This window comes from Anser cygnoides, chromosome 10 (genome assembly GCF_040182565.1).
Source record: "Anser cygnoides isolate HZ-2024a breed goose chromosome 10, Taihu_goose_T2T_genome, whole genome shotgun sequence".
NCBI lineage: Eukaryota > Metazoa > Chordata > Aves > Anseriformes > Anatidae > Anser > Anser cygnoides.
The window spans coordinates 6,570,159-6,592,699 of NC_089882.1; the positions used below are offsets into that span (position 1 = coordinate 6,570,159).

The following is a 22,541-nucleotide window of genomic DNA, read 5'->3' on the forward strand; positions in this document are numbered from 1 at the left end:
TAGGAGGTTAAGTGAGCTGCTAATGTTATTTTTGAAGAGGATCTCCTGAAGTGTTATTTCTAATGACTAACGTTACTTTGCTCTGTTCTTTGTTTCTTTCCATCCCCTCCCCAGTTCCAGTGTTTCTTCTGTTTCTTCTTAATGTGACGAAACCTGAGCATGAATGGGAAGAGTTCATTCGTAATGCGGCCAGCCCCTGCGGTGTCGAGCTGAGAAAGTCTGCGGTTGTTATTTCCTCCTGTGGGGTGTTTGTGGATGACCATCGCTGTCCTGAGAGCACCAGCCTGCGCAGCAGACAGCACGGTGTGTCCGGGCAGACAGCAGGCAGTGTCTGGGCAAACGTCGTGGTGTGTCCTGCTCGTGGCCATGCCCAGGTGAGGAGGGCTCAGGGCACCGTTTCCTGCTGGCACTGTCTGGCAGGGGGGGTTTTGCGGCAGGGATGGGTGCTCGTGCTCTTTGGCTTCCAGTTCTCAGTGGAAAAAGACGAGCGTGGGTCTCCCCCAGCTGATGTGCCCCAAGGGGCCTCACTTGTGAGCTTGTCAGACATGCGGCTAGGAATCAGCTGTAGCAATCCACCCACACAACTCAAGCAACATGAGGAAAAACTCATTATTCAATACCTTATTTCATGCTCTGGAAACAAGAGCAACAACCCCAGCACTTCCTCCCCTTACAGCAGTGCGGTTTCCATCAGTCTTTTCAAGTCCTAATGAGATTTAGCACTGGGGGGAGAGGTTTGTGCCGGGAAGACCAGGGTGGGAGCTTTCTGACCAAAAGGTTTGCAGAAAAGCTCCTACAAGCTTTGGACTAAGCTCTATTTCTATGTGGAACAACAGAGCAAATGTCACCTTTTTGAAGGTTTTAGGAGTTGTCTCCCGACTCCTGCTATGTCAGGAATTTGTTTGTGGAAAGTCTGCGAGATCTTACCGAGCAAACTTGTCAGAGATTTGCTGTTTGCCAAAAGAAACGTCACCCCGTGGTGCTTGCACCGGCTGCGGCCGGCGAGAAGGGCAGCACGCAGCCCCGCTGCTGGAGCAGAGGCTCGGTTCAGAGCGCTCAGCATCACACTGCAAAGCAGAGGGAGCAAAGACCTCCCTGGCTGTGCTCCTCCCGCAGGAGATTCGAGCTGAAGGGGGTGCAGTGAAGGTACCCTTCCTGCTAATAAACTGAGCAGAAGTGACAGGGACGTCAGGCTGCGACACACACAGCGTGCACCTTACCTTTTGCCAATTTCCTGATGATCTAGTCTTACCCGAGGCGTTTTGCAGTTGAGTGCAGTTACCTCTTATTCCCGGTAAGGATGCAACGTGAAATGCAAATACCTGAAAGGTTAGGCTGCTGCAAAGCCATAATTACTCACGGACTTCGCATCTATGCAGGAATAGAACAGTAATAAATCTTTGATTTTATTATACAGCGATCTTAAAAATACCCTGGCTGAAATCAAATATTTTATATGTGAATCATTTTCCCCCAGCTGTGACTAGATAATGCGTCAGGAAGGGCCCACGTGTGCCTCGGGGCACTTCGTGTGTCCCACGTGCAGCATCCCACAGCCTGGACCCAGACCTGCCCCTGCCTGGATGCAGCCTCGTGCCCAAGGCAGTGCCTGCCACCGTCCAGCTTGCGAATGGATCAGCAGCCTCCAGATTTTCGACAGCTGACCAGGCCAGTGCATCCTATCCGCTGCCTCAACAATCCCATCCTGGCCATTACAGAGAAGCACCAGCTGTGGGGACCGGGACCAAAAATACCCACAAGTGAGATTACAACTGCAGCAGCAGTGGTTCAGTGCTTTCCTTTTCATTAATCTGCTTCAGTCACTATTAAAACAGCCCAAGGGCTGCAGAGGAGATAACACAGGCACCTCGGGGCTTGCTGCAGACTGGCGTGGCCAGGAGCTGGGCACCAGCTTTGCCTCGGTGTCCCCCGAGGGCCAGCCTGCAGGGCCGCACAGGAGCCACCATCAAAGCTCAGCCCTGTGCCTCCAGATGATTAATTTCTGTACTAGCACAGCCTTCACAAACACACCCAGGGCTCTGATCTTAATGAATCACGTAAAATGTTATGCCCTTTGGAGAGGCAACACAACCAAAGTAATTACAAGCTGCTTTCTTTTTTGTGTGTGTGTTTCTCGACGCCCAGCTTTGCCTATTCGATGTGCTGTCCGTCCCTACATGCACATTTCCTGAATGGCCCTTTACCTCTGGAGCTACAGCGGGCCGTGGAGCGAGCTGTGGTGCCAGGGTCACCCTCTGCACCCTGACCACCAGTGGGTGCAGAAGCAGATGCTGGAGGGGCGACGCAGCGACAGCAATCACTCGCTTCCCGAAGGAGCAGAGAGGTGGTCCCGACCCGCACCCAGCGCTGCTGTGAGTGCACCCCGAGGGGAGCAGCGTGGCCGGGCTGGGGGACGAGGCTGGGTGCTGGGGCGGCCCCGTGCTCACCTCCAGCTCCTCGGTGGCACAGCCCGGCCTTTGAAGCTGCTGAAGCTGGTCCCACCCAGGGGAATGGCTGAGGATGGGATTTGTTCTTTTTCAAAGGCTTTGTTCCCCTGACAGCCGAGCTTGAGTCCAACCTGACTGTCCGCTGAATCCAGCCCTTTCATTTTCCCCTCTTTAAGTTTCGAGCTCGCACTTCACATGCAGTGAGGGCAGGCTTAAGCTTGACTGTCAGAATAAAAGCCTTTTCTTTCTATATCACTTCCTCTCTGCAGCTCAAACCAGCTCCAACCCTGACAATGTCAACTTCAAAGGCTTCCCCACACTGCAGCCACACTTTTGCCTGCGGAGACAATTTCGGCATCTCCTGAAGGCACGAGGATGTTGGGACGCTGCGTGGCATTTGGCGGCTCCAAGGGGAGAGAGCAGGGCTGCAGGCCCTGCTGTGCTGGCAGCGAGAGGGGTGCTGAGCTTGCCCTTGTGCACAGAAACCCTCCAGAGCTCCCCCGGCTGACGTCGGATCAGAGACAAACATAAATAAACGCAGCCCTCCCAAGGCCAAAGGAAAGCCCCAGCTCCCCGGGGAGGCAGAGTTAATTCCAGGATGCTGCTGGATGAGCTCTAGTGAGGGCTTGGCTGTGGCAAAGCTCTCGCTTCCCGTCTTCATTCTGGGCAACTTTTCTGGTAGGGGAAGTTGTCTAAGATGCCGATAAAGATAATAATGTATGAAGTGATTTCATTAAGTTCCTGATTTATTGAAACGTACGCTTGTGTTTCCCTGGGTTAGTGTTTAAGCAAGCAAAGAGCACCATTCGGTTGGAGAAAATTACGTGCACGATTGGCTATGTGGCTCCATTTAGCTGTATTTTAAGCAGAATATCCTGTTTATGCAGTTAAGGAAAAGTAAAATCCACATCTATGAAAACCGCCGGTGCTTCTTTCAGATCCGTGCAAACTGTTGGCCATGTTGTAGCGGGCTGCGCTCAGGAAGGGCAGAACAAGGAGCAGACGTGGGGAAGTTTCAGCTAATAGCCTCCATTCTCATATGGGAAGGAAACAGCAGGAAAAGGTCAGTGTAGGCCAGCAGTTATGCATTTTCTTCAATGGAAGATGCACAATGGAAGATCTTTTCTCCCAGGCAATTACCGTAATTATGTGAACAAGCCGTTTAGCAGGTTTCTGACTGAGTAAGTGATCGGCATGGGCGATGAGAGGTAAGTTGCTTGACGTGGTGCCAGGTAAATGCAAAGCACTTTCAGCTTAAAATGTCATCTCCGACAGGGTAACAAAACGAGCTGGAAGCGTCCCAGAGCTGACTGCTCCCCTTGGCGAGACGAAGCGTGCAAGGACTGTGACGGCAGATGACAACGGGGGCTGAAATAGGCAGAAGAGAAAAGGTTTCACAGGGGGATCTGAACGTCGCAGAGGCCCATTGAGAACCCAGGCCTCCTGCTTGTCGCAGCATCCAGCAGTGCAAAAACGAAGGGAATTGGTGCTTACAGCACTGGCTGGGATTTAGGGTAAACTGAAGGAAATATTTCTTCATCTGGAGTGTGGTCACTCTTCATTGCTGCAGGAAGTTGAGTAACTGGGTTTAGAAAGAGCTGGTTTTAGAAAGAGCCGGGGCACTGCCTGCCCGCTGCGCTCTGTGCATCCGCAGGTCTGGAGGCAACTGCACGGCGAGGGGCCGCGAGCAGATGTCCCAGTGCCTCTCAGGAAAGGACTCTTGAACCTCCAGTCCTGCACAAAAAGCCTGGCTGAGCAATGGTCCTCTCGTGACCCTCATAAGAAAACCCATTTCTGATTTATCTGCTGCTTGGGCCAGCCACGGGAAGAGCAGCTTTAGGAAATGAGGCTGTCCCCGGGGGCAGCGCAGTGGCGTGAGTTTAGGAACCTGCGACAGACTGGTTCCGAGCTGCTGCACGCGACCGTCACGGTACTGAAATGTATTGGTCACCAAGGGATTCCCAAATTAGATGGGCCATGATTTGAGTTAATAGTAATGTAAAGGAAACACCGCTGGCAAAATGTGACTTACAGCCCTCTGCTAGCAGCAACCTGCCGGTTGCTCGTGCTGCACCCGGGGAAGTCAGCTGCAGGCCATCTTTGGACTCAGCAGATTTTGCATGAAGCTCTATTTAAAGAACGTGAGCATCTTGAATGTTTTGGATTATTTTTGTATATTCAAACCATATTTAAAAAAAAAAAAAAAGGCAGTGTACCAGGAAGGGATTTGCTATGCAATGTTTGAAAATCCATCCTTTAGAGTGAGAGTGCAGATGTTTCCTGCCCCTACACCCAGCCCCTCTCCTGGGGCAAAAGGCTGCTTACTCTAACGATGTACCGCATGTGTGAAAACTTGTTTTTGCAAGTATAGTGGCTTGCCTGGTTTCCAGCAGTGTTTCATCAGCTGGTATTACCCCAGCACAGGGTTAAAATAGAGCTCTAGAGTGCAAGTATATTGTCAAGGCAACAAGAAAGTACGTTGTGGTCTCGTTCAGCCATTGCCCACAACCACTTTACCCTTGGGCAGAGCTCTTTCTGTGGGACACGGGTCACAGGAGTTTGTGTCCTTCAGTGATAGGGGATGTTGTCTTTTGGCGAGCAGGGTGGCATGGAAAACCTCATGGCCATGGGCCCCTGGGCTTGCTTTGCTCTTTGGGCATAGCTAGTAAAAGGGGAAAATGTACCGAGTGAACCTGGGCAGTGAAATGGGTCTGTCTGTGGCTGAATGACCCTCATCCCCTGCTCCCTGTGCTCCTGCCCATCTGTGGCCCAGCCCCAGCTCCCCAGACAGCGAGCTGTTCGGGGCACGAAGGGCGTCTTCCCAGCACGGCGCTCGTCACTGCGGCAGGGAGCCAACGCCAGCCTGCATTGCTGGGGTTTTCTTTTCATTTGATCTTCACCATAAAAGCAACCCATACGAATTCCTGCAACAATGAACTGCCCTTTGCACTAGTGGCTGTGGAAATGTGAGCTGGCAGAAGATCAGAGCCGGGAGCGGGAGGGCGAGCTGGGTAATTTGTCCTTTGTAGCATCTTGCCCGGAGAAGGTGATGCAGGAGGTCACGCTCTTCCCTCGAAAGCTGGGCAGGTGCACGGAGCTGCGCTCACAGCTGGGGCTTCCCCGCTGCCACCTTCTCCCAGCTGGTCCCGGTGTCCCCTGGAGCCTCTGGACCCCAGCATCGTCAGCAGGACCATGTCCGCAGGGGGGCAGCCCAGCAGAGCCCACCTTATCTCTGCAGTGCCTGCTCCAGCACTGCTGCTTGCCCTGAAATTTGGGTGAGAGAGGAGAGCAGGATGCTGACCTCTTGATGGTGAGGAAGACACCGTTGCTTTCCCTCAGAATAGTGCCAATACTCCCAGAACATCTAAGCTCCATATTAGTGCTTTATTTTCTGCATCCTAATGGCAACAACAGAAAGGAAACAACCAAAAACCAACCACCACCAAGCTAAGGGAAGATTTTTTCTTTTCTCGTCCAAAGCTGTTCTTTGCTGCAGGCCTGGGAAGTGACACAGGTGCCAGTTGTCACCCCAGCCACAGCTGAAGTAATTCAGGAGAATGCAATTTCCCCCAATTTAAGGGCTCTGGGGGTTTTCAGAGAGGTGTGTCACTAGAAGGAGGTTAACATTTCTGAAGTTCATGTTAGGAGAACAGGGAGTGAAGTTTCCATGTTGGAGATGGCTCTGGTGAGGTGAAGCAGTTTGCAGCCATCCCCACAGGGCTTTTAATGCATGCTTTTTGCTAACATGCCATTTCGCTGGAATTCTCACTTCTCATAGCGATCTGGCTTATGGATGAAAAGGAGAGAAAGGGATTCGTGGTGCTGGAGGCCCCTCAGCTGTGCCGAGCTGGGAATCCCAGCATTTTAGTGGTGGTGGCAGTGAAAGACAAAGCAGCACAAGGTGCATGGGAGAGAGAAAAAGGACAGAAATGAGAAAAATGAGGGAAAAAGTGAGTGGAAAACAAACAAAGAAAACCCTTGTGGTGGAGGTGAAGGGAGAAACAGGACAGGCAGAGACGTGGTCCCAGCAGCGCTACTGCCTCTGCCCTTGGTGCAGGTGACTCCACGGCCTGAGGCCTGCTCTAACCACCCCGGATCACAGGAGAAAAGCTACAGCCGTGAGGAGCTTCGTGAAGACAGCAGGACACCTCAGAGGTGCCAGACGAGGGATGAAATGTCAGGTTGTTGTGTCCTGCCTGTGGTGCCTGTGAGCAGAGCTGGCTGGGGGGTGTCCGCGTGGCCAGGCCTACGCAAGGTTCGTGCGAGCAGGGCCGGCAGCACGACCCAGGCTGTGCCCTGGCAGAGACCGAGCTCCAGCAGGGCCCAGCGAAATCTAAGCAGCAGAACCCAAACAGAAACTAAGCTGTGTGCTAAGGAGAAAAAACGTTTCTGCTTGCTCCCTGCAGGCAATCAGAGGAAGCCATGCCGCCTGAGTGAAGTACAGTAAATAAAACGTGAACAAGTGACCTCTTCTTGGTCCCCTCGGAGATGGGGGGCAGCCAGGTGCTAGCAGCATTCCTAGCGCTGCGGCCAGCTCGCACGGTGAGGGCACAGAGGACGCTTGTGCAGGGCAGCAGGCAGGGGCCTGCACGTTGCTGCAGCCCTGTGATACGCAGCCCGTCCTCGGCATCCACAGCAGTGCCCTCCTGCACAGCCCGCCCACCGCTCTTGCCTTCGGTGCAGTTTTCTGGCTACAGAAGCATTCCCAGCGCCTTCCCCGACAGCCTCGTGTGTCCATCACAGCCAGCGAGGGCTCTCCCTGCACCATGAGGCCACGCGGCTCCGCCAGCCGGGTCCCTACCCGCAGCTCACAGCGCCGAGCCCGCGCTGGCGTGCGTTCAGAGGAGAGAAGTTTCCTACCAAAAGCAATCAATAGGAAGAACAGAGGCTGAAAGAATGTTTCCCCGAAGCCCAGCAAACTCCCCAAACCAACACTGCATCTTCTTGGCAAAAATTCGACATTTTTTTTCAAGACGTATCTGAAAATTACGGAAAGACATTGAGTCCCTGCCCGTCATATAAATCCAGAGTTCCCGCTGAATCATTCGGAGTTGTGCTGCCCTGGAATGTGCAAATGCAGTCACAAAAACATGTAAAAGTCTAAAGAAAATCTGGGTATAAGTCAAAGGAGTAATATTTCATGAGAAACTAGAAATTGTTAGTTTTGTTTGTATGATTGCAGCTTTTTTTTTTTTTGGTCTACTGATGCCATGGTTTCACGAGTAGACTGTAATATTCCACTTTAATCTCTCCGAGCTGATGAGGGAATGTGTACTTTGCAATCACAATGATTCACGCAGTTACATGGTCCAGTGCAGGGTGAGGGAGCAAGAATCCCTAATCTAGAACATTAGCACTTATCTGATAAATGCTCTTTTTTAACATTGTGCAGAACCATCATCTTATTTCTTACATAAGGTTCTTTGTAGACTACTATGACAACGGCGCTGAAAAGCAGCATAATAAGACACGAGGAACACTAGGAACATACTGCTAGAACAGCGGCTCGCTGCAACTATTCTTACCTGACCCCAGAAATGAAAACGTTTTTAGATGTTTTTTTGTTGCTAATGATTTTTTCAACTCTCATTTCACTCGTGTATCCACAAGGCTGTTTCTGTTTATATGCTCAGTTTGCTTTGTCTGCAAGAATATATAACTAAGAATAGAGCTGTGTGGCTCTTCTCATGGAGTGAGGAGATTCCTGACACAATGCCAGAAACTTTAGAAAGTTTGTGGATATACTGGGACAGATTTGGAGATGAGCTATCAGAATAATCTGATGGTGACAAAAATGTGGCTTCAAAGCGAGAGAAAAGAGAGGGCTTGATATCAATACACAGGCGTTGTGGAATTTCTTCCCACCTTATAATTACTTGCAGAAGGTGGAATTCCCTGATATTCGAGGGCATGGTACCATCCACTGGTCCAAATCAGTGAAATTCAGCCAGAATATGAGGTTTTAAGAGTTGGAGCAGTTTGCCAAAGGACGTGGCGAATTCTTCATTGTTTTAAGTAAGGCTTGATTTCTCTCGAGATATGTTCTAGTTCAAAAAACAAGCTCTGTCTCTATATTTAGGATTCACTAATGAAATTTATGGCTTGCTTTGGTAGGAATTGAGACCACAGCACCCCTTCTAATCCTAAAATTTGCAAATCTCATGAGACTTTTTTTGTAATCAGTTAGTTCATTTGAAGTCAGAAGAGGCCAGAAGTGAGCCTGTGGTGCAGGAATCACAAAAAAGACGGTCGTGGCTCGCGCTGACCTGCGGATGGCAAGCTGTCCCATTCCTGGAAACCAGTTTCTCGTTCCCGGTAAGCTGGCGGACGTGCTGCTGCCCTCCACCCCTGCTCTCACCTATGGCCCATACCCCGTATGGGCTGCTACGCCTGACCGCGCAGACCTGCACGCAAGTTCATGCAGGCAGCAGCCTTTGTGGACGTATCCAAAGGCGACTCCAGTGTAGATGCGAGACGGTCTCCCTGCGTCACGGCAGGTTGCGTATAGGAGCCTAAATTGCCTTTCATTCTCTTTATGTTGCACCATTACGCAAATGGCTGTGTATATAATCTAAAATCACACCTGTGGGTGCCCAGACTTGCTAAGCAGTTTACTGCAGATCCAGCTGGGTTTTAGAGCCTCAGCGAGAGCTGCAGGCATGAAGCCTTCGTTTACTGCCCACACCAGCAGGAGGGGGCCTCTTCCACCCTCTGTGCAGTCCCCAGGACTGAGGACCGAAGACTGAGAAGGGTCTTGGGCCAGTTGCCTGTGAAGGGGATGAGCTGGGTGACCCCCTGTTCCACTGGACATTAATTATTGACATTAAACAGAAATGTTGGGTGAGAGGAGGACGGCATCCCAACCTGGCTTACAGCTTAGAAATGAGGTTCTTGAATGAACTGTGTGTTGAGGTTACTCCAGGTACTGGAAACAAGTGACTTGAGGTCTTCCATACCCTGGGTGTATGCATTAAGCCCTAAGTTGCTGAGAAACAAGGAGGGCTTCTCAGCTTCCCAGCCCTTCATTTTCCCTGTCTTAAAAGAATTTTTGCTTCATTTTGTTTGAACACGTTTTTCAATTTTCTAGTTTACTAAGAAACATTTATGGCAGAAGGGAGTCGTTTTGTCTCAATTAATTGTGACAGCACTGCCTATTCATGGGGCTCTATTTAAATGAAACCAAGGATGGGCTGAAAAACTCATGGTAACAAAAGTGCAGCTGCACCTCTCGACATCAATGTGCCCCGCTGGAGTGTCTTTCTCTGGAAAAAAAAAAAAAACTGAGCATGTAGTTATAGGGAATGCTGGTCATAGCCCTGTGCTGATCCATAGAATTTGTGATACAAATGATGATATTCATCTCGTACCAGAGTTAGCAAACTTGCACTGCTTTGCTGACTTCAGACCGTTGTTTGATACATAGCGGGGAAGATTAAACAAATTAGATACTGTTGTTATTAAGAGAGTTTTTAGGACAAGTTAATTCTCCTGTCTCACATTATATGCTTTTTCTCATTTCTTTTATGAGAAAATTGTCTTTTTAGATAGCTGATTTATTCACATTCTTAGTCTTCAAAAATCTGTAAACTCTGTAGTGCATTATCACTTGAATAGGCCAAATAATTATTTGAATGCCTACTCACAGACAGTTAGCTTTCAGTAAAATTGCGGCTCCGAGAAGAATTAGAGAGAGCTACCAACCTCATTGAAAGCTATAAATAGGCATTTCACTCCGGGTTCTTACAGCAACGAGGACTTTAACGTGATCGTTAACTTACTGTGTCAAACCCAAGTGTTGTGGTTAATTTAGAATGATATTTCCTGATTCTGATGTTTGAGTTTTTACAGTAGAAGATGTTCAGTGGGTTTGTGAAGGCGATCTGAAAGTGGGATTTCCTGGGTCCCTTCTAGGAGAAACCTCGCCCTTGCCAACCACAGCCGGAGGTGTAGCTCCCCTGAAGCCCTGCATCCTGCAGGGACGGAGCGTGTGTAGGGAAATGTATTTATGGGGTAGATTCACTTACACTGGGAAAACATCGCAGACACCAATTGGACAAGTACCTGCACAGAGGAATGGGGAAGGTGGCTGTGTTAGTTGCGATAATGTTAGCGGGTTACACACCGCCCGGTCTGTCATGCGTGTCCCCCGTGCATACTGGGGCATTTTTGGTGCTGCTCCAGCAAAGTTAGAAGGAAATATTGGGAGAAATGTTACAGGTTTCAGAATGAAGTAGTTCAGTAAAAAACAGCTATATAAAACTTTGACATTAAGAAAACTAATATGAGGTTGTCCTTCAAAGAGGATCAAAAGAAATGAAATGAGTTCTGAAAATCAGGTGTATTTGTGAGATGGGCAATGTAAAGATTAACAGGTAAGATTTTTTTTTGTGGTGCATTTTCATTACTTTTGTAATTGGAAAACTGTCTAGGAAGTAATGACACTGAAATTTGGAGATTTACCTCCTATGCTTTGTTTTTTTTTTTAGAACATCAAATTTTTGGTTGGGTAATTTAGTTTTCATTACAATTTTACAATCACCTAAAGGCCTTATAGATGTAAGGGGTAAATTTCACTTTTCTAATAACAGATCAGCTCTAGTGCATGTTGGTGGTAAGAACACTGGTGTCAGGGTGGATGTTAGTAAGTCCATAGTGTGCCCACCTTGGGGTACACTATTGACCTTCTGGGCTGGCAACTGGCAACCTTTCATGAGTCATACCTTTCATGTAAAATGGCTTTTACAAGAATTTACTGCATCCATGTAAAACTGCACAAAATCCTTCAATTCCCCCCTTTCAACTCACCCAAATTCTGCAGCATTTTGGAAGGATATGGGGGTTTAGAGCTGAAAATGGTTATTTGTTTGTTGTTGTTGAAGTTCTGGGCACCTGGGGATTATGAAAGTAATAATTCATGTTTTATGTTTAATTTTTTTGTTTCTAGGATACAAATAAGAATTAAAACATGCTAGTCCCTTCAGCTGGCTTAAGCTGGCGACAGTTCAAGCCAGCCATGCGGGTTTACAACAGCTAAGGATCCGGCCCAGTTATTTTTAATACTTGTGCGTCAAAATTGGCCCATCCCAACTTGCTTTTAAAGCATCCTTGGAGTAAGACACTATTTACTCAGACCGTATTTGTCTTGAGTGCGCTTTTATTGAATAGCCACGAGCACCAAAAAGGCCACGTCTGTAATGAAAACCGTGCCAGACAGACCGACCCCCTCGGGGGATGCCGTCCAGCAAATCGATCCGACAGCTCCCGACCAGAGCTGAGCGGAGCGGGGCTTCGCGGAGACAATACGTGCGTTATATGCTCCCCTTCAGCTGCGCTCAGCCTCACTTCAGCCAAAGAATGAGACTGTTTCAGGAATCGTGTAAATATGGGCTCTGCAAAGACTCAGCCTTCCTGTTTGGAAAAAAAAAAAAAAAAGAGAATTTGAAATATCTGAGAAAACAGGGACCTACGTGTGAGAACGGGGCAAACCGGAGCTGGGGGGCAGCAGGGAGGAACGGGGAAGATGGAGCGAGGTGGTGGCAAAACAGCAGAAAATGGGACAGAAATGGAGTTCTGAGAGAGGAAAGGTGAAAGGAAATAAGTACAGAGAGCTGGAAAGTAAGAAGGAAATGGAGACAAAGAAAACCTGAGGCAGGGAAGGGGGCTCTGCACGTTTCAGTGATTCTGGAGGTTTTACCGACCCTCACTGGGCTCTGATGCCCTCTCTCCAGCAGGGACAGAGGTTCCCAAAGGTGGCACCATCAGTCCTTAAACTTTGGGAGCCCACTGTGCTGCTCAGACCACAGCCTGGTGCTAGGGCTGGAAGGAGCGAATGGTGTGAGGGAGAAGCTGCCCCCTCCCCATGTCCCTGGGGCTGCCAGGAGGGTTGGGAAGGGGCAGGGGCTCCAGGGAAGAAGCACAGGCAGGAGGGGTGCAGGACTTTGAGGGGATTTGGGCAGCAGAGCACCCTGATGCTCACGCAGGTCCACAAAGGGCTAAGGCAAAGTGCACAGAAGCGCTTCTTTTTTTCTCAGCGCTGGCACTCGTTGGGCCGGCTGGTGTTGGTTCCGTTCCTAGAGGGCCAGCGGGGTGAATTTGGGCCAACGCTCCTCTTCCTCAGCCCAAGTGGGGTGCAGCCTGCGCATCCCCAAAACGGGCACGTCCACTGCATTGCCGGTGCTCGGCAGAGGCTGGACAGGGGGCTGCAGCTCCCGTTCGTGGAGGGGAGCGGGGGGGAGTTTGGGGTTGGGGCTGGCAGGAGAACTGCAGAGCCTGCTCCGGGACGGGGACAGAGCCCCAGGACGGGGACAGGGCCCCAGGACAGGGCCCCAGGACGAGGACAGAGCCCCGGGCTGGCACCAGCCGCTGCGGGCTGCCCCCGACTTGCTGCGGGATGTGCCCCCACCTGCCGCAGGGTGCCCCCCACCCCCGTGTGGTGCCCCCAGCCCCCCGCAGGACACCCCCCCAGACCTGCTGCGGTGCGGGACGCCCCCCGCATTTACCAGTCCGCTCCCGGAGGCTGCCCCCGCAGCCCCCCCTGGGCGCTGCCCCCGGCGCTTTGCGGGATGCTCTTCGCCAGCCCCGGGACGCCCCCCCCAGCCCCTCCGCGGGCTGCCCCCCGAGCCGTGGCGAGCCCCCGTTGCCTCGGGTGCTCCCCCCCCGGGCTCCACCAAGCCCCGTGGCTCGGAGGGGTGCGCGCAGCATCCCGCTGCCGGGGCGGGGGTGACTCACGGCGCGGCGCACGGCAGCCCCCAGCTTTATAACGGCCGGGGCGGCACCGAGCACCGAGCCCGGCTCCTCTGCGCCTCTCTCCGAGCCCGAGGGGGAGCGAGGGGGGCCGCGGCCGAGGGCCGGCACCATGCGGAGCCTGCGCGGAGCCCCGCCGCCCCTGCCCGTGCTGCTGCTGCTGCTGGGGCTGGGGCTGGCGGCGGGGCGCGGAGCCGTCATCACCGGGGTGAGCGGCTCGGCACGGCTCGGCACGGCTCGGCACGGCTCGGCACGGCTCGGCACGGCCCGGCACGGCACCGACGGCACCGACGGGACGGGCCGGTGCCGCCGCGGGGGCTCTGCCGGGGAGCGGGGATGGAGGGGGGGGGGGTCTCCCTGCCGGAGGGATGCTCCGAGCGCCGGGGGATGAACGGGACGGGGGTGGCGGGGCTCTGCCGTGCCGGGGGGGGGGGGGGGGACACGGAGGGTGTCCCTGCGGGACGGGGTGAGCGGAGATGGGGGGGGTCCTTGGGGTGGGGGACAGGAGAGCTGGGGGGTTCTTTGCGGTGGCTGGGGCCACTGGAAGGGGGTCTCGGTGCGGCGGGTGGTGCTGGGGCTGGCGGCTACCTGGGGCTGTGGGGGCTGTCCTGGGGCCTGTGGGGGCTGTCTCGGGGGTACGGGGTCTGGCCGGGGGTACCCAGCCGCCCCGTGCCCCCCCCACCCCCAGCCCCGGCTGCCCCCCCCCCCCGGGGCCGGTCTTGGGGTCCCCCCCTGCCTGCAGCCCCGCTCCTGCAGCCCTGCCTGCTCGCAAGGCAGGCGCCGGTATTGCAAGCACCACCAAACGCTGCTTTTCGCCTCTTTGCCTTTTATTTCTGCCCCCCCAAGTATGACCGTGCTGCTGCTTTCCCTCAACAGCCGCCCGTCGCAGATGAGCCCTCTGTTGTTGTTGTTGTTGTTGTCGGGCTCGAGATTTACTTTGCCTGTGAAAATATTTTTTTTTTTTCCAAAGACGTTATTTAACCCGAAGCGTTGCATCACTCTTAAGTAAAATGATTTTTTTTTTTTTTGTTCGTGTTTGCTTTGGATTAATAACCCGGCGCTTGCATTCTTGTGAGAGCTCACATGTCTTTTGTAACCCTCCGAAGTTGTACTCGCAGCAGCGGGGGCTCCGTGGCAGCCCGTGCTCCCGGTGCCGAGCTCCCTGAAGCCCGTGAAAGAGCTCGTGGGCATTTCTCTGGCTGGCAGATCTGCTCCCGGACTGACAGGGTTTACAGAGGAGAGAGCACGAAGGAATCTTTTAAAGTTTGAGAATCGGAGGTTCCTTTTATATGGAAATATTTCGAGCAATGGAGGAGCGGTTTATATAAGTCTTGTTAAAGTTGTGGCTACGCCTTTAAAACATAATTAATAAATTAAATGAAGTAATTGTGAGGCACTGAATAAAAGATTAGAGACAATGTGTTCAAAAAGTAAAAATAGGTTAGAAATAGCAAATGTGACTTTATTAATACTGCAGTGTATTTCTGCTTAAGCCACTGGGATGCACGCTGGGCTCCTGAACGAGCAGGCAGATCTCAGGTGAGAGCTGACGTAGGTGCTCCCGTCCGCATTCCCCGAGCCTGAAAGTGCTTTTCCTCTGCAATTTAAGGACTCGATTCAAACCTTCCTTACTTCTGTGGCTGCCCATGTTCTGACTTCAGCTGGCTTTGGAGCCAGCATTTCAGCAGGGACTTTTCCCTCGAGCCGCGTTTTCCGCAAAGCCGTGTTAAATGGGGTGCTGAGGAGGAATGTCCTTCGTGTTGTGTCCTGTGCACGTTAGGAGGCTCGGTGTGAATTACACACTGGAGTTAAGGTGTGGGCAGCAGCGTTTGGGATGAATATTTTACTAGCCTGTCATACATTTTTGGAAGGGGAACCTGAAAACTCCTGCCAGATGTGTGTATGTGTGTGCGGGAGCGTGAGCTTTAAAACGAAACGTCGCCCAGCGCGGGGCTTTAGGTGCCCTGCGGGTGCTGCTCGCCGCTTGCCTCTCTCCCTGATGGTTTTGACCGCCAAGCCCCAAATCATTGACCTGCAGCGTTTGTGACCAGGGCGAAAATTAGAACATCAGAAGGATATTTTTTTTTTTTTTTTGAGAGAGAGGTTAGAAAGTAAACACTATCTACCTGGAAGGCTGCACGGGCAGTTTTGCGGACATATTACTCTTTTAAGTAAATACTCTGTGTGTTTGGGCTCACTTGTAGCACAGAGCTCTTCACTTCGCTAAATGTGTGTCCAGGAGGAGTGCTGGCCCTTTGGGCTACACGCACTATTTAGTGGCTTGACACTAATGCAACAGCTTTTTCCTAAATTACTAGCTGATCTGTAAATACATATTTTGGTCTGGTTTTGCTGTTTGAAATAGTGTAATATTTACCCAGCAGACTACAGTCTAGTGGCATTTATTATGTAAATCCCAAGGTAAGACCTGTAAGCGTTTTTCCTCAAGTGAGTATTTGTTCTGATACGCAGCCTTCCCCAGAGCCCTTATCGTCTGTTATGTACATTTTTAGAAATTGCCTGTTTACGTACTGCTGACCAGAGCCTTCGGTCTACCAGTCCTGCTGCCAGCCACGAGGAGGGCAGCGAGTTAATTAAACTCACTTTTGGGGTGTAATCAGAGCCTTTAACTAACGGGATTTCTCACTGAAGAAAGGAGACCAGCTTTAGCACTAAAGCCATATAATAAAAAGTCTGGTAATCGTTTTGGTTAAAAAAAAATAAGCAAAAGACATATAAGAACCTTTTCCAAATCCTAATACATCAATTGCTCTTCATGGTTTCTGGTTTTTGAAATATCCCTAATAGTTTGTGTTTTGGTTGGTGCTTAACGAAGCCACGAAGTGTATTGGATAAGTGGCTGAAATTTTTATTTCCCTCTTGCAGGGAAATTTTTATTTCCCTCTTGCAGGGTGAGTGCCTCCACTGTAGCTTTTTCTTGGGTGTGGACGCTTACACAAAGCTTTTTCTGCTACACGTTTGAGACCTCACGTAATTCCAAATAACCACAAAATCCTTATTTAAACTTTTATTTTGTCTACCTCCACTGGGAGTTTGCTGATGAAACTATCGAGCATTCTTGCATTTGAAAGGCACTCAGCCATAAGATATCGTCATAAGAAGGTAGATGGAATAGTTACCTAAAAGTCCTTAAGTTCGCAGATCATTTTGTTTCTTAGCTTCTCTGCAAGACTTCTTTGCAATCGGTGCCCTCGGTCCTTGCTCCCATTTGGGGAAGCATGGTGGCACGGGCCATGATCACCACAAATCAGTGACAGTCCCGGGGCTGATCCTGTCTCTGGGGTCTGGCTTTAAACACAGCTGTGCTCCACCCTGCAAGGTGCCAGGAGCCCACACATCCTCCTCAGACCTCGTTGTTCTGCCTTAAGGAGCTGCGATAACTCATGGGGTGTTGAGGTAGCTGTCAGGCACCTGACCTGTCCTATCTGTAGAAGGCATTTATTATTAATTTTGTCTGCCTTGTCGAACTGCAGGCCTGCGACAGAGACCAGCAGTGCGGAGGAGGGATGTGCTGTGCGGTCAGCCTGTGGATCCGCAGCCTGCGAATGTGCACGCCGATGGGGAATTTGGGAGAGGAGTGCCATCCTTTGAGTCACCGCGTGAGTACCTCCCCGGGGCTGCGGGCCGCCGCGGGCAGGGCAGGGACAGCTGCAGATACGCTGCCCTGGGAGTCGCGTCGCATGAAGGCTATACGTGGCGGAAACGTGGGGAAGCATCACGTGCATTGCAATGCCCAGCCATCTGCATCTGTATGGAAACAGTGCTGAGGGTACATACCTCAGGAAATGTATTGCTGTCAGAATTATTCTGAAGCCGATACTACGCGCTGTTCGGTTTGTTTCCTCATTAGTTAGTTCTTGCTGATTTGCTCCGTTACGTGACCTGAAACACCCCGAGCAGCTCCCGAGCCTAGCCCTGCTCTCGCACGCGAGCTGCTGAGCTCCGTGGATCCGAACGAGATCCCATCACGGCCACAGACGTGTCACCAGGCGATGTTGGGACACCTGGTGCGGCACTGCAGCGCTGTCCCTGCCATCGAGCAGCAATGGCACGCTGCGCCCCGGGGGCAACAGCCGCTGGTGCCTTTGGAGGCGGTAGGGAAGGTGCGGAGACCAGATGAAGAAGAGCACGGCCCAAGAGCCATCACAAGTGAGAGACACCAAGGCAATGCATTTAGTTTAGAACCGTACAGGTAGTCAGCTGCCTCTTTCACAGTTTCCTTCACTGCCTGGCTTCTCAGCTCTGTTTCTCTAGTTAATTTTCTCAGTTTTAGGAAGTGCAAAACTCTGTTCTATCACAATTAATTTCTTTTTTAATCTTCTACTGTGGCATTGGGGACCAAATTCTCATTTTTACTGTGAAATGTAGCAGGTTTTTCTTGTAAGGCCTCTTTACATTAACAGGAATCTCAGGATAAAAGAAACTATCCTCTATTATTTTTTTTTTAAATGGGCTTATTGCTATTGCAAGATAATTTATACTGTCTGATATGTTTTAGGCTAATTACAGTCAGGGAAGATGCCTGACACCCTGGGCTTACGGTAGCAGTCATGGGTGTTACGAGCTTTATGAGGTTAATTTCAGATTCAGATCCCTCATCGCGCTGCTCCTCATGGCAAACACAAGGAAAACTGATTTCCCGTAGCACGTGAAATCACGTATTTTTAAGGGCGGAGAGCTCGCTCAGCAGTTTCTCTCCCCTAAATACCTGGGAGGGGGCTGCTGGGGACCAGTAGCCCCGACCACCAGCGCCTTTCCTTGGCCTGCAGGCCAGGCATGGAGCAGCAGCACCGGGTCGGCCTCAGCCCATGTTGCCGTGCCATCGTTGCGTTTGCACTCCCCCGCTGACGGCTGTGTAAATGAATGCAATTAGTGGTGGTGGGAGGCCAGCCTTGTGCTCCCCTGTCGCGGCTGTCCCGCCGGTGGTGGCCCCACGGCCGCACCACCTCCTGGGGGACCTCCAGAGAGGTGCCCGGAGGAGATGGCCGGTGGATGGCTTTCCACCTCCTGGTTTCCTCCTCAGCAACTAGATGGCGTCGGCTCGATGCTGTTAGCAGCCCCTCCTGGCGCCGCAGAGGCAGGCTTTGCAGCAGGTGAGGGTTGGCAGGACCGCAGGCAGAGCTGGCAGCGTGGGGGAGCTTCGCTGCCGTTGTGCACCTCGCACACAGCCCCCGTGTCCCTCCCTTGTCACCTCCAGACTCCTGTCACCCCCTTGCTCATCAAAACCTGGGGCTGGGCTCGTGGTGGGGCGATGCTCCCCATCCCCATAGCACTGCCACCCACCCCCTGTCCCCAGCCAGGTGTGTCCGTCCCCCCCCCCCAGCTCCAGCGTGGGCGTCCCTCCGAAAGAGCTGTTTCCTTGCTGAGCGTAAGGCTTTGAATAAACCCCTTCAGCTGTCGGAGGCACCTCTGAGTCAGCCGTGCCAGCACGAGAAGCTGAGATTTTAGGTTTTTCTGCAGCGTTGTGCGTGGGCACCCGCAAGGTGTGATCCCTGCGGGGAGCTCCCGGCTCCGCGCCCGGTGACCTCTGTGCTCGTGCGGAGGCACCGGGGCGGGGGGCGGGGGGAAGCCCGCGGCATCCCTCGCGCTGGGCTCCTCTCCAGGGGGTGCTGGGCACCGGCTGGTGCTGGCCTGAGGACCTTGGTGTGATAAACGGGGAGCCTGCGGGCCTTCCTCCCTTCGTCTTTCTTAAAGAGAGAAATTGCACAGCAAAGCAATGTCAGAATGTTAAAATTCGGGGCTCAAAACGCCCAGAAATTGGGAAATGAGGGAATTAGGGCCGCGTGCCCGGCTGGCAGGTGGTGGCTTCACACCTCTCACGACATCCCGCTGAGCACGGGCACGGCAGTGCACATCCCAGCCCGTCTCGTGCTGGCGGGGGCAAAGCTCCTGCACAAGGCAGAGCCTACGATCGAGTCGTTACCCACCATCAGTGCGGTGCCGTGGCACTGCTATGCTCAGTGTGTGCTCCCTGCGATGCTGCGTGCCCCAAGCCCACCCCAGCACGGCCGCTGCCCCGTGCCCCCCACCCTGACGCCCGCTCTCTCTGTGCCCAGGTGCCCTTCCCGGGGCGGAGGATGCACCACACCTGCCCCTGCCTCCCCAGCCTGGCGTGCGCACGGACTTCTCCCAGCAAGTTCAGGTGTTTGCCGGACTTCAGGAAAGAGGACGTCTTCTTCTAGCAGGAGCTGCTCGGCGCGAGGAAGGGCCGCTCGATGTGTTCCTGTTCTTGTTGTCGTGGTGAACAAGGTACTTACCGGGGAACCCCCCCTCTCACACACTGTCCCGCCTCGCCACCATTCGAACCGACGATGCGATGCTGTGCTGTAGTGGCCAAGGTTTTCTGAGGGGCTGGCGGTGATGGGGTGGGTGAAGCGAGACGTGCTAATGTGACGCTGCTTTCTGAGGGCAGGAGCTCAATCACAGGACGGTCCTGCTGTCCCCGTGGTTCCAGCACAGCCCCAGAGCGAGAACATCCAAGATTATTGTCACCTTTGGAAAATTTTGGCCATGTTTTTACACTTTGGGATGCCTGAATCGAACTGAGATTTGAGTAATTCTATGGTGTGAAGCGTACGATGATTGCCAAAAACCTGTATTTACGTTACATTTCATTTCTTTATTAATATAACTGTACTTGTAAGTTAGGCGCATCTCGACATTAAAAGATTAACCAATAGATGTAGATTTTACACTTTTAAAAAGTGGGAGATGGAACCAAAGCATTTCAGTATTCAAAGCATTAAATATTTTGTTATTTTAGTATTCTAAGATGAGGAAAAGTCGTTGTTACTTGAGTTGGTGTAAAACTACCTGATCATCTCAAACTATGTATTAAGATGTAGTTTATATTAAAAAAGGAACCCTGAAGTTTCTTGTAATGGGCTGCCTGACTTCTTGTATATGTATGGATTTGCTGTGTAAAAATTCTGTATCAGAATAATGGCAGTATGTTATCTGATTTATTTTAATATTATAACATTATTTTGTCACTGTGGTTTTCAATTTTTATTCAGTGTATTCTGTTATCACGTACTCGATTCACCCAAGCTAGCAGAGCTCCTTAAAGGTAGCTTAGGAGAAGATGGTGTGCCTCTGCCTGCTGTTAGGGAAGCTCAGCAGTTTACAAGGCACGAACGCCTCAGCCGAGCTGCGCTCTTGGATGGAGATGAGGGGGAATGTTGGTGGAGCTCACACGAGAGGTTTTTCTTGGCACGTGCCTCAAAGGATCAACTTTAGCCTGTCGAACATGTAATTTGTGGGTTTTCTATGAAATACCGTGCGACTTCATGTTTACTCGCCAGTCCCTGTAGTTGGAATCCTAATAGTTTGTGTGAGCTTCGCACATTTTTTGCTCTCAGACATGCAAACATACGCTGAAACTGGAAAAGTGAAGTCATTCATCCTCCAACAATCAGTGCTTTTGCTGCTGGTGGCGGTGGGGGATTGGGAAGTTAGCACGCCTGTATGAAAGCAAACACCTGCACTACTTAGAGAAGATGAGAACATCCCAGTGAGTTTACCAGGCACCTGACACTGGGCTCCAGAGACAGAAAGGAACCACCGGAGCAGCTGTTTTGCCAGATCCTTCTTCATCTTGCACGCATTAGAAAAGTAGGTGTCTAGAGAGCTAGGATTGCATCTTCCTGCCTCAAAGTGGCCCAAACCCAGGGCTCCTGTTCTGAAGCATACACGTTTTGCTTTATCCTTTGCACTGGGGATAGAGCAGCTGTGCAGGGGGCAGCAGGCTCCAGTTCTGTAAATTAAAAAAAAAAAAAAATGGTTTGCATTCATGTGGTCACGAATGGAAACTCTGGAAAGCTGCCCTGCCCTGACCTGGAGATCACAGACATTGCTGTGAGGCGATGATTAGGGGGGGGGGAGTTGCTCTTAACCCAAAGGGCTGGCTTTGTCGATGGAAAAACAGCTTGTTCCAATCCTAATGCAGAAACCTGGGAGCACTGCAGAGAGCCTTGACCTGGATTTAAAATCAAAACTAAAACCTGATCCTACTGCTGTCACTCAGTGGGCTCCCCAGAGAGTGAGTCTGAAGAGGAGGAACCCAGCAGGAGCCTGGTGTTGCTTTTCTGTCCTCTTCTACCAGCACAAAGCTTGCTTAGTATCACCACGGGCTTCAGTTCACACCCAAGGGAAAATCAGGAACGAAAACAGAAGCAGCCCAAATGTGTGTGTCCCGTCTCTTATTCCATTCATCTCCACCAAAGCACACTGTCCTGGTGTTCGAAACGATGAGACACAGCAGGAACCACCAGCCCTGCTCCTCGTCTTCCACGGGCGTAAATCACCAGTGACCCCAGTGAAGGTAATCATCCTGGTTTATATCAGCGCAAGCGAGCAGGCAATTACATCTGATGACTGCCTTAGACCTGCCAAGCAGGGCTGCTAGGAGAGTTTATCACACAAGAGCAGAGCAACTTTGTAGTTGTAATTCATGCCAATTAACTTGTGGGATCAGGCATTTATCTGGGTAATGAGAAGAGCCCCCATTACGCTAGAGAAAAATTCACTCCATGGTCAGGAGGTTGGAGTGCTCGTGCCCTGCAGCCCATCCCGGTGAGGGCATTAGGAAGGGTTTTTTTTGAGAGATGCCACCCCCTTGCTGTCCTCGAGGGGCTTCTCCCGCCCTCCCTGCCTCAGCTGCCCTGTCTGCAGCTGCTGAGCAGGAGAGCTAAAGGCAAAACCTGCCTGTCCTTTATTTTTTTTCTGCAGTGGAGTGAGCAAAAAAAAAAAAAATTAACTTTGCTTTACAGTGATAAACCAGTGACTACCAGAGTTATTTCAGAACATAAATGGCCGTGTGTGTCCCTCTGCTTTTCCCTTGAGCAAGCTTTTGCTTTGAGGGGCACTTTGCCCACGGTGACGGATGGAAAAGGTGGCCAGCCCCAAGCCAGCCCTGCTATTAGAGGCTTTTTTCGGAGGGTTGTGCTACTCAGTTTGCCTCTACATCACCCCAGCACTACCCCCAGGCCAGGAGCAGCCTCCTCACATGCCTGCAAGGAAGGGAAGGGGGAAGGCCCTTGCAGCAGAAATCAGACAAGAAAAGAGTGCAAAACTCCCACAGCCCCAGAAACACCTTTGAGGAAAGGAGAAGTCTCATTCTGCAGCACACACAGCTTGTCAGGTGTTAGAGAGCCTGGTGTTAATGCCTGGCTTTATTCGCTCTGCTTAGGAGATCTGTGCTAATGTTCAGCTTAATTTGATTAATACTGGAGCAATATTATTAATTATTAACACAAACATGTGTATTAATTTTTAATGTTATATTAATATTGATATTACAGATATGTTACAGAATAGTGATATCACACC

General features: G+C 51.4%; 2 protein-coding genes across 2 annotated transcripts in view; both read left to right on the forward strand.

Moving 5' to 3' along the window:
* LOC106035480 (uncharacterized) overlaps positions 1-6,247 on the forward strand; it is a 72,892-nt gene extending 66,645 nt beyond the window's left edge. The window contains exons 5-8 of the mRNA XM_067003145.1: positions 115-374; positions 1,478-1,760; positions 2,146-2,372; positions 2,717-6,247. Of these exons, the coding sequence (XP_066859246.1) occupies positions 115-374; positions 1,478-1,483 (266 nt within the window). The 3' untranslated portion in view covers positions 1,484-1,760; positions 2,146-2,372; positions 2,717-6,247. The remainder of the gene's footprint in view (positions 1-114; positions 375-1,477; positions 1,761-2,145; positions 2,373-2,716) is intronic.
* A 6,893-nt stretch (positions 6,248-13,140) lies between these two features.
* Positions 13,141-21,982, forward strand: PROK2 (prokineticin 2). Its single transcript, XM_067003146.1, has 3 exons — positions 13,141-13,398; positions 16,685-16,810; positions 19,268-21,982. The coding sequence occupies exons 1-3, from the start codon at positions 13,303-13,305 to the stop codon at positions 19,391-19,393; spliced, it is 348 nt and encodes a 115-aa protein (XP_066859247.1). The 5' UTR covers positions 13,141-13,302; the 3' UTR covers positions 19,394-21,982.
* The last annotated feature ends 559 nt before the right edge of the window (positions 21,983-22,541 follow it).

Bases quoted from the DNA above. Each gene is read 5' to 3' on its own strand.
- PROK2 (XM_067003146.1), top strand. From the start codon at position 13,303: ATGCGGAGCCTGCGCGGAGCCCCGCCGCCCCTGCCCGTGCTGCTGCTG. The intron at 13,399-16,684 runs GTGAGCGGCTCG...GTCGAACTGCAG, and splicing joins GCGGAGCCGTCATCACCGGG to GCCTGCGACAGAGACCAGCA. The intron at 16,811-19,267 runs GTGAGTACCTCC...CTCTGTGCCCAG, and splicing joins GCCATCCTTTGAGTCACCGC to GTGCCCTTCCCGGGGCGGAG.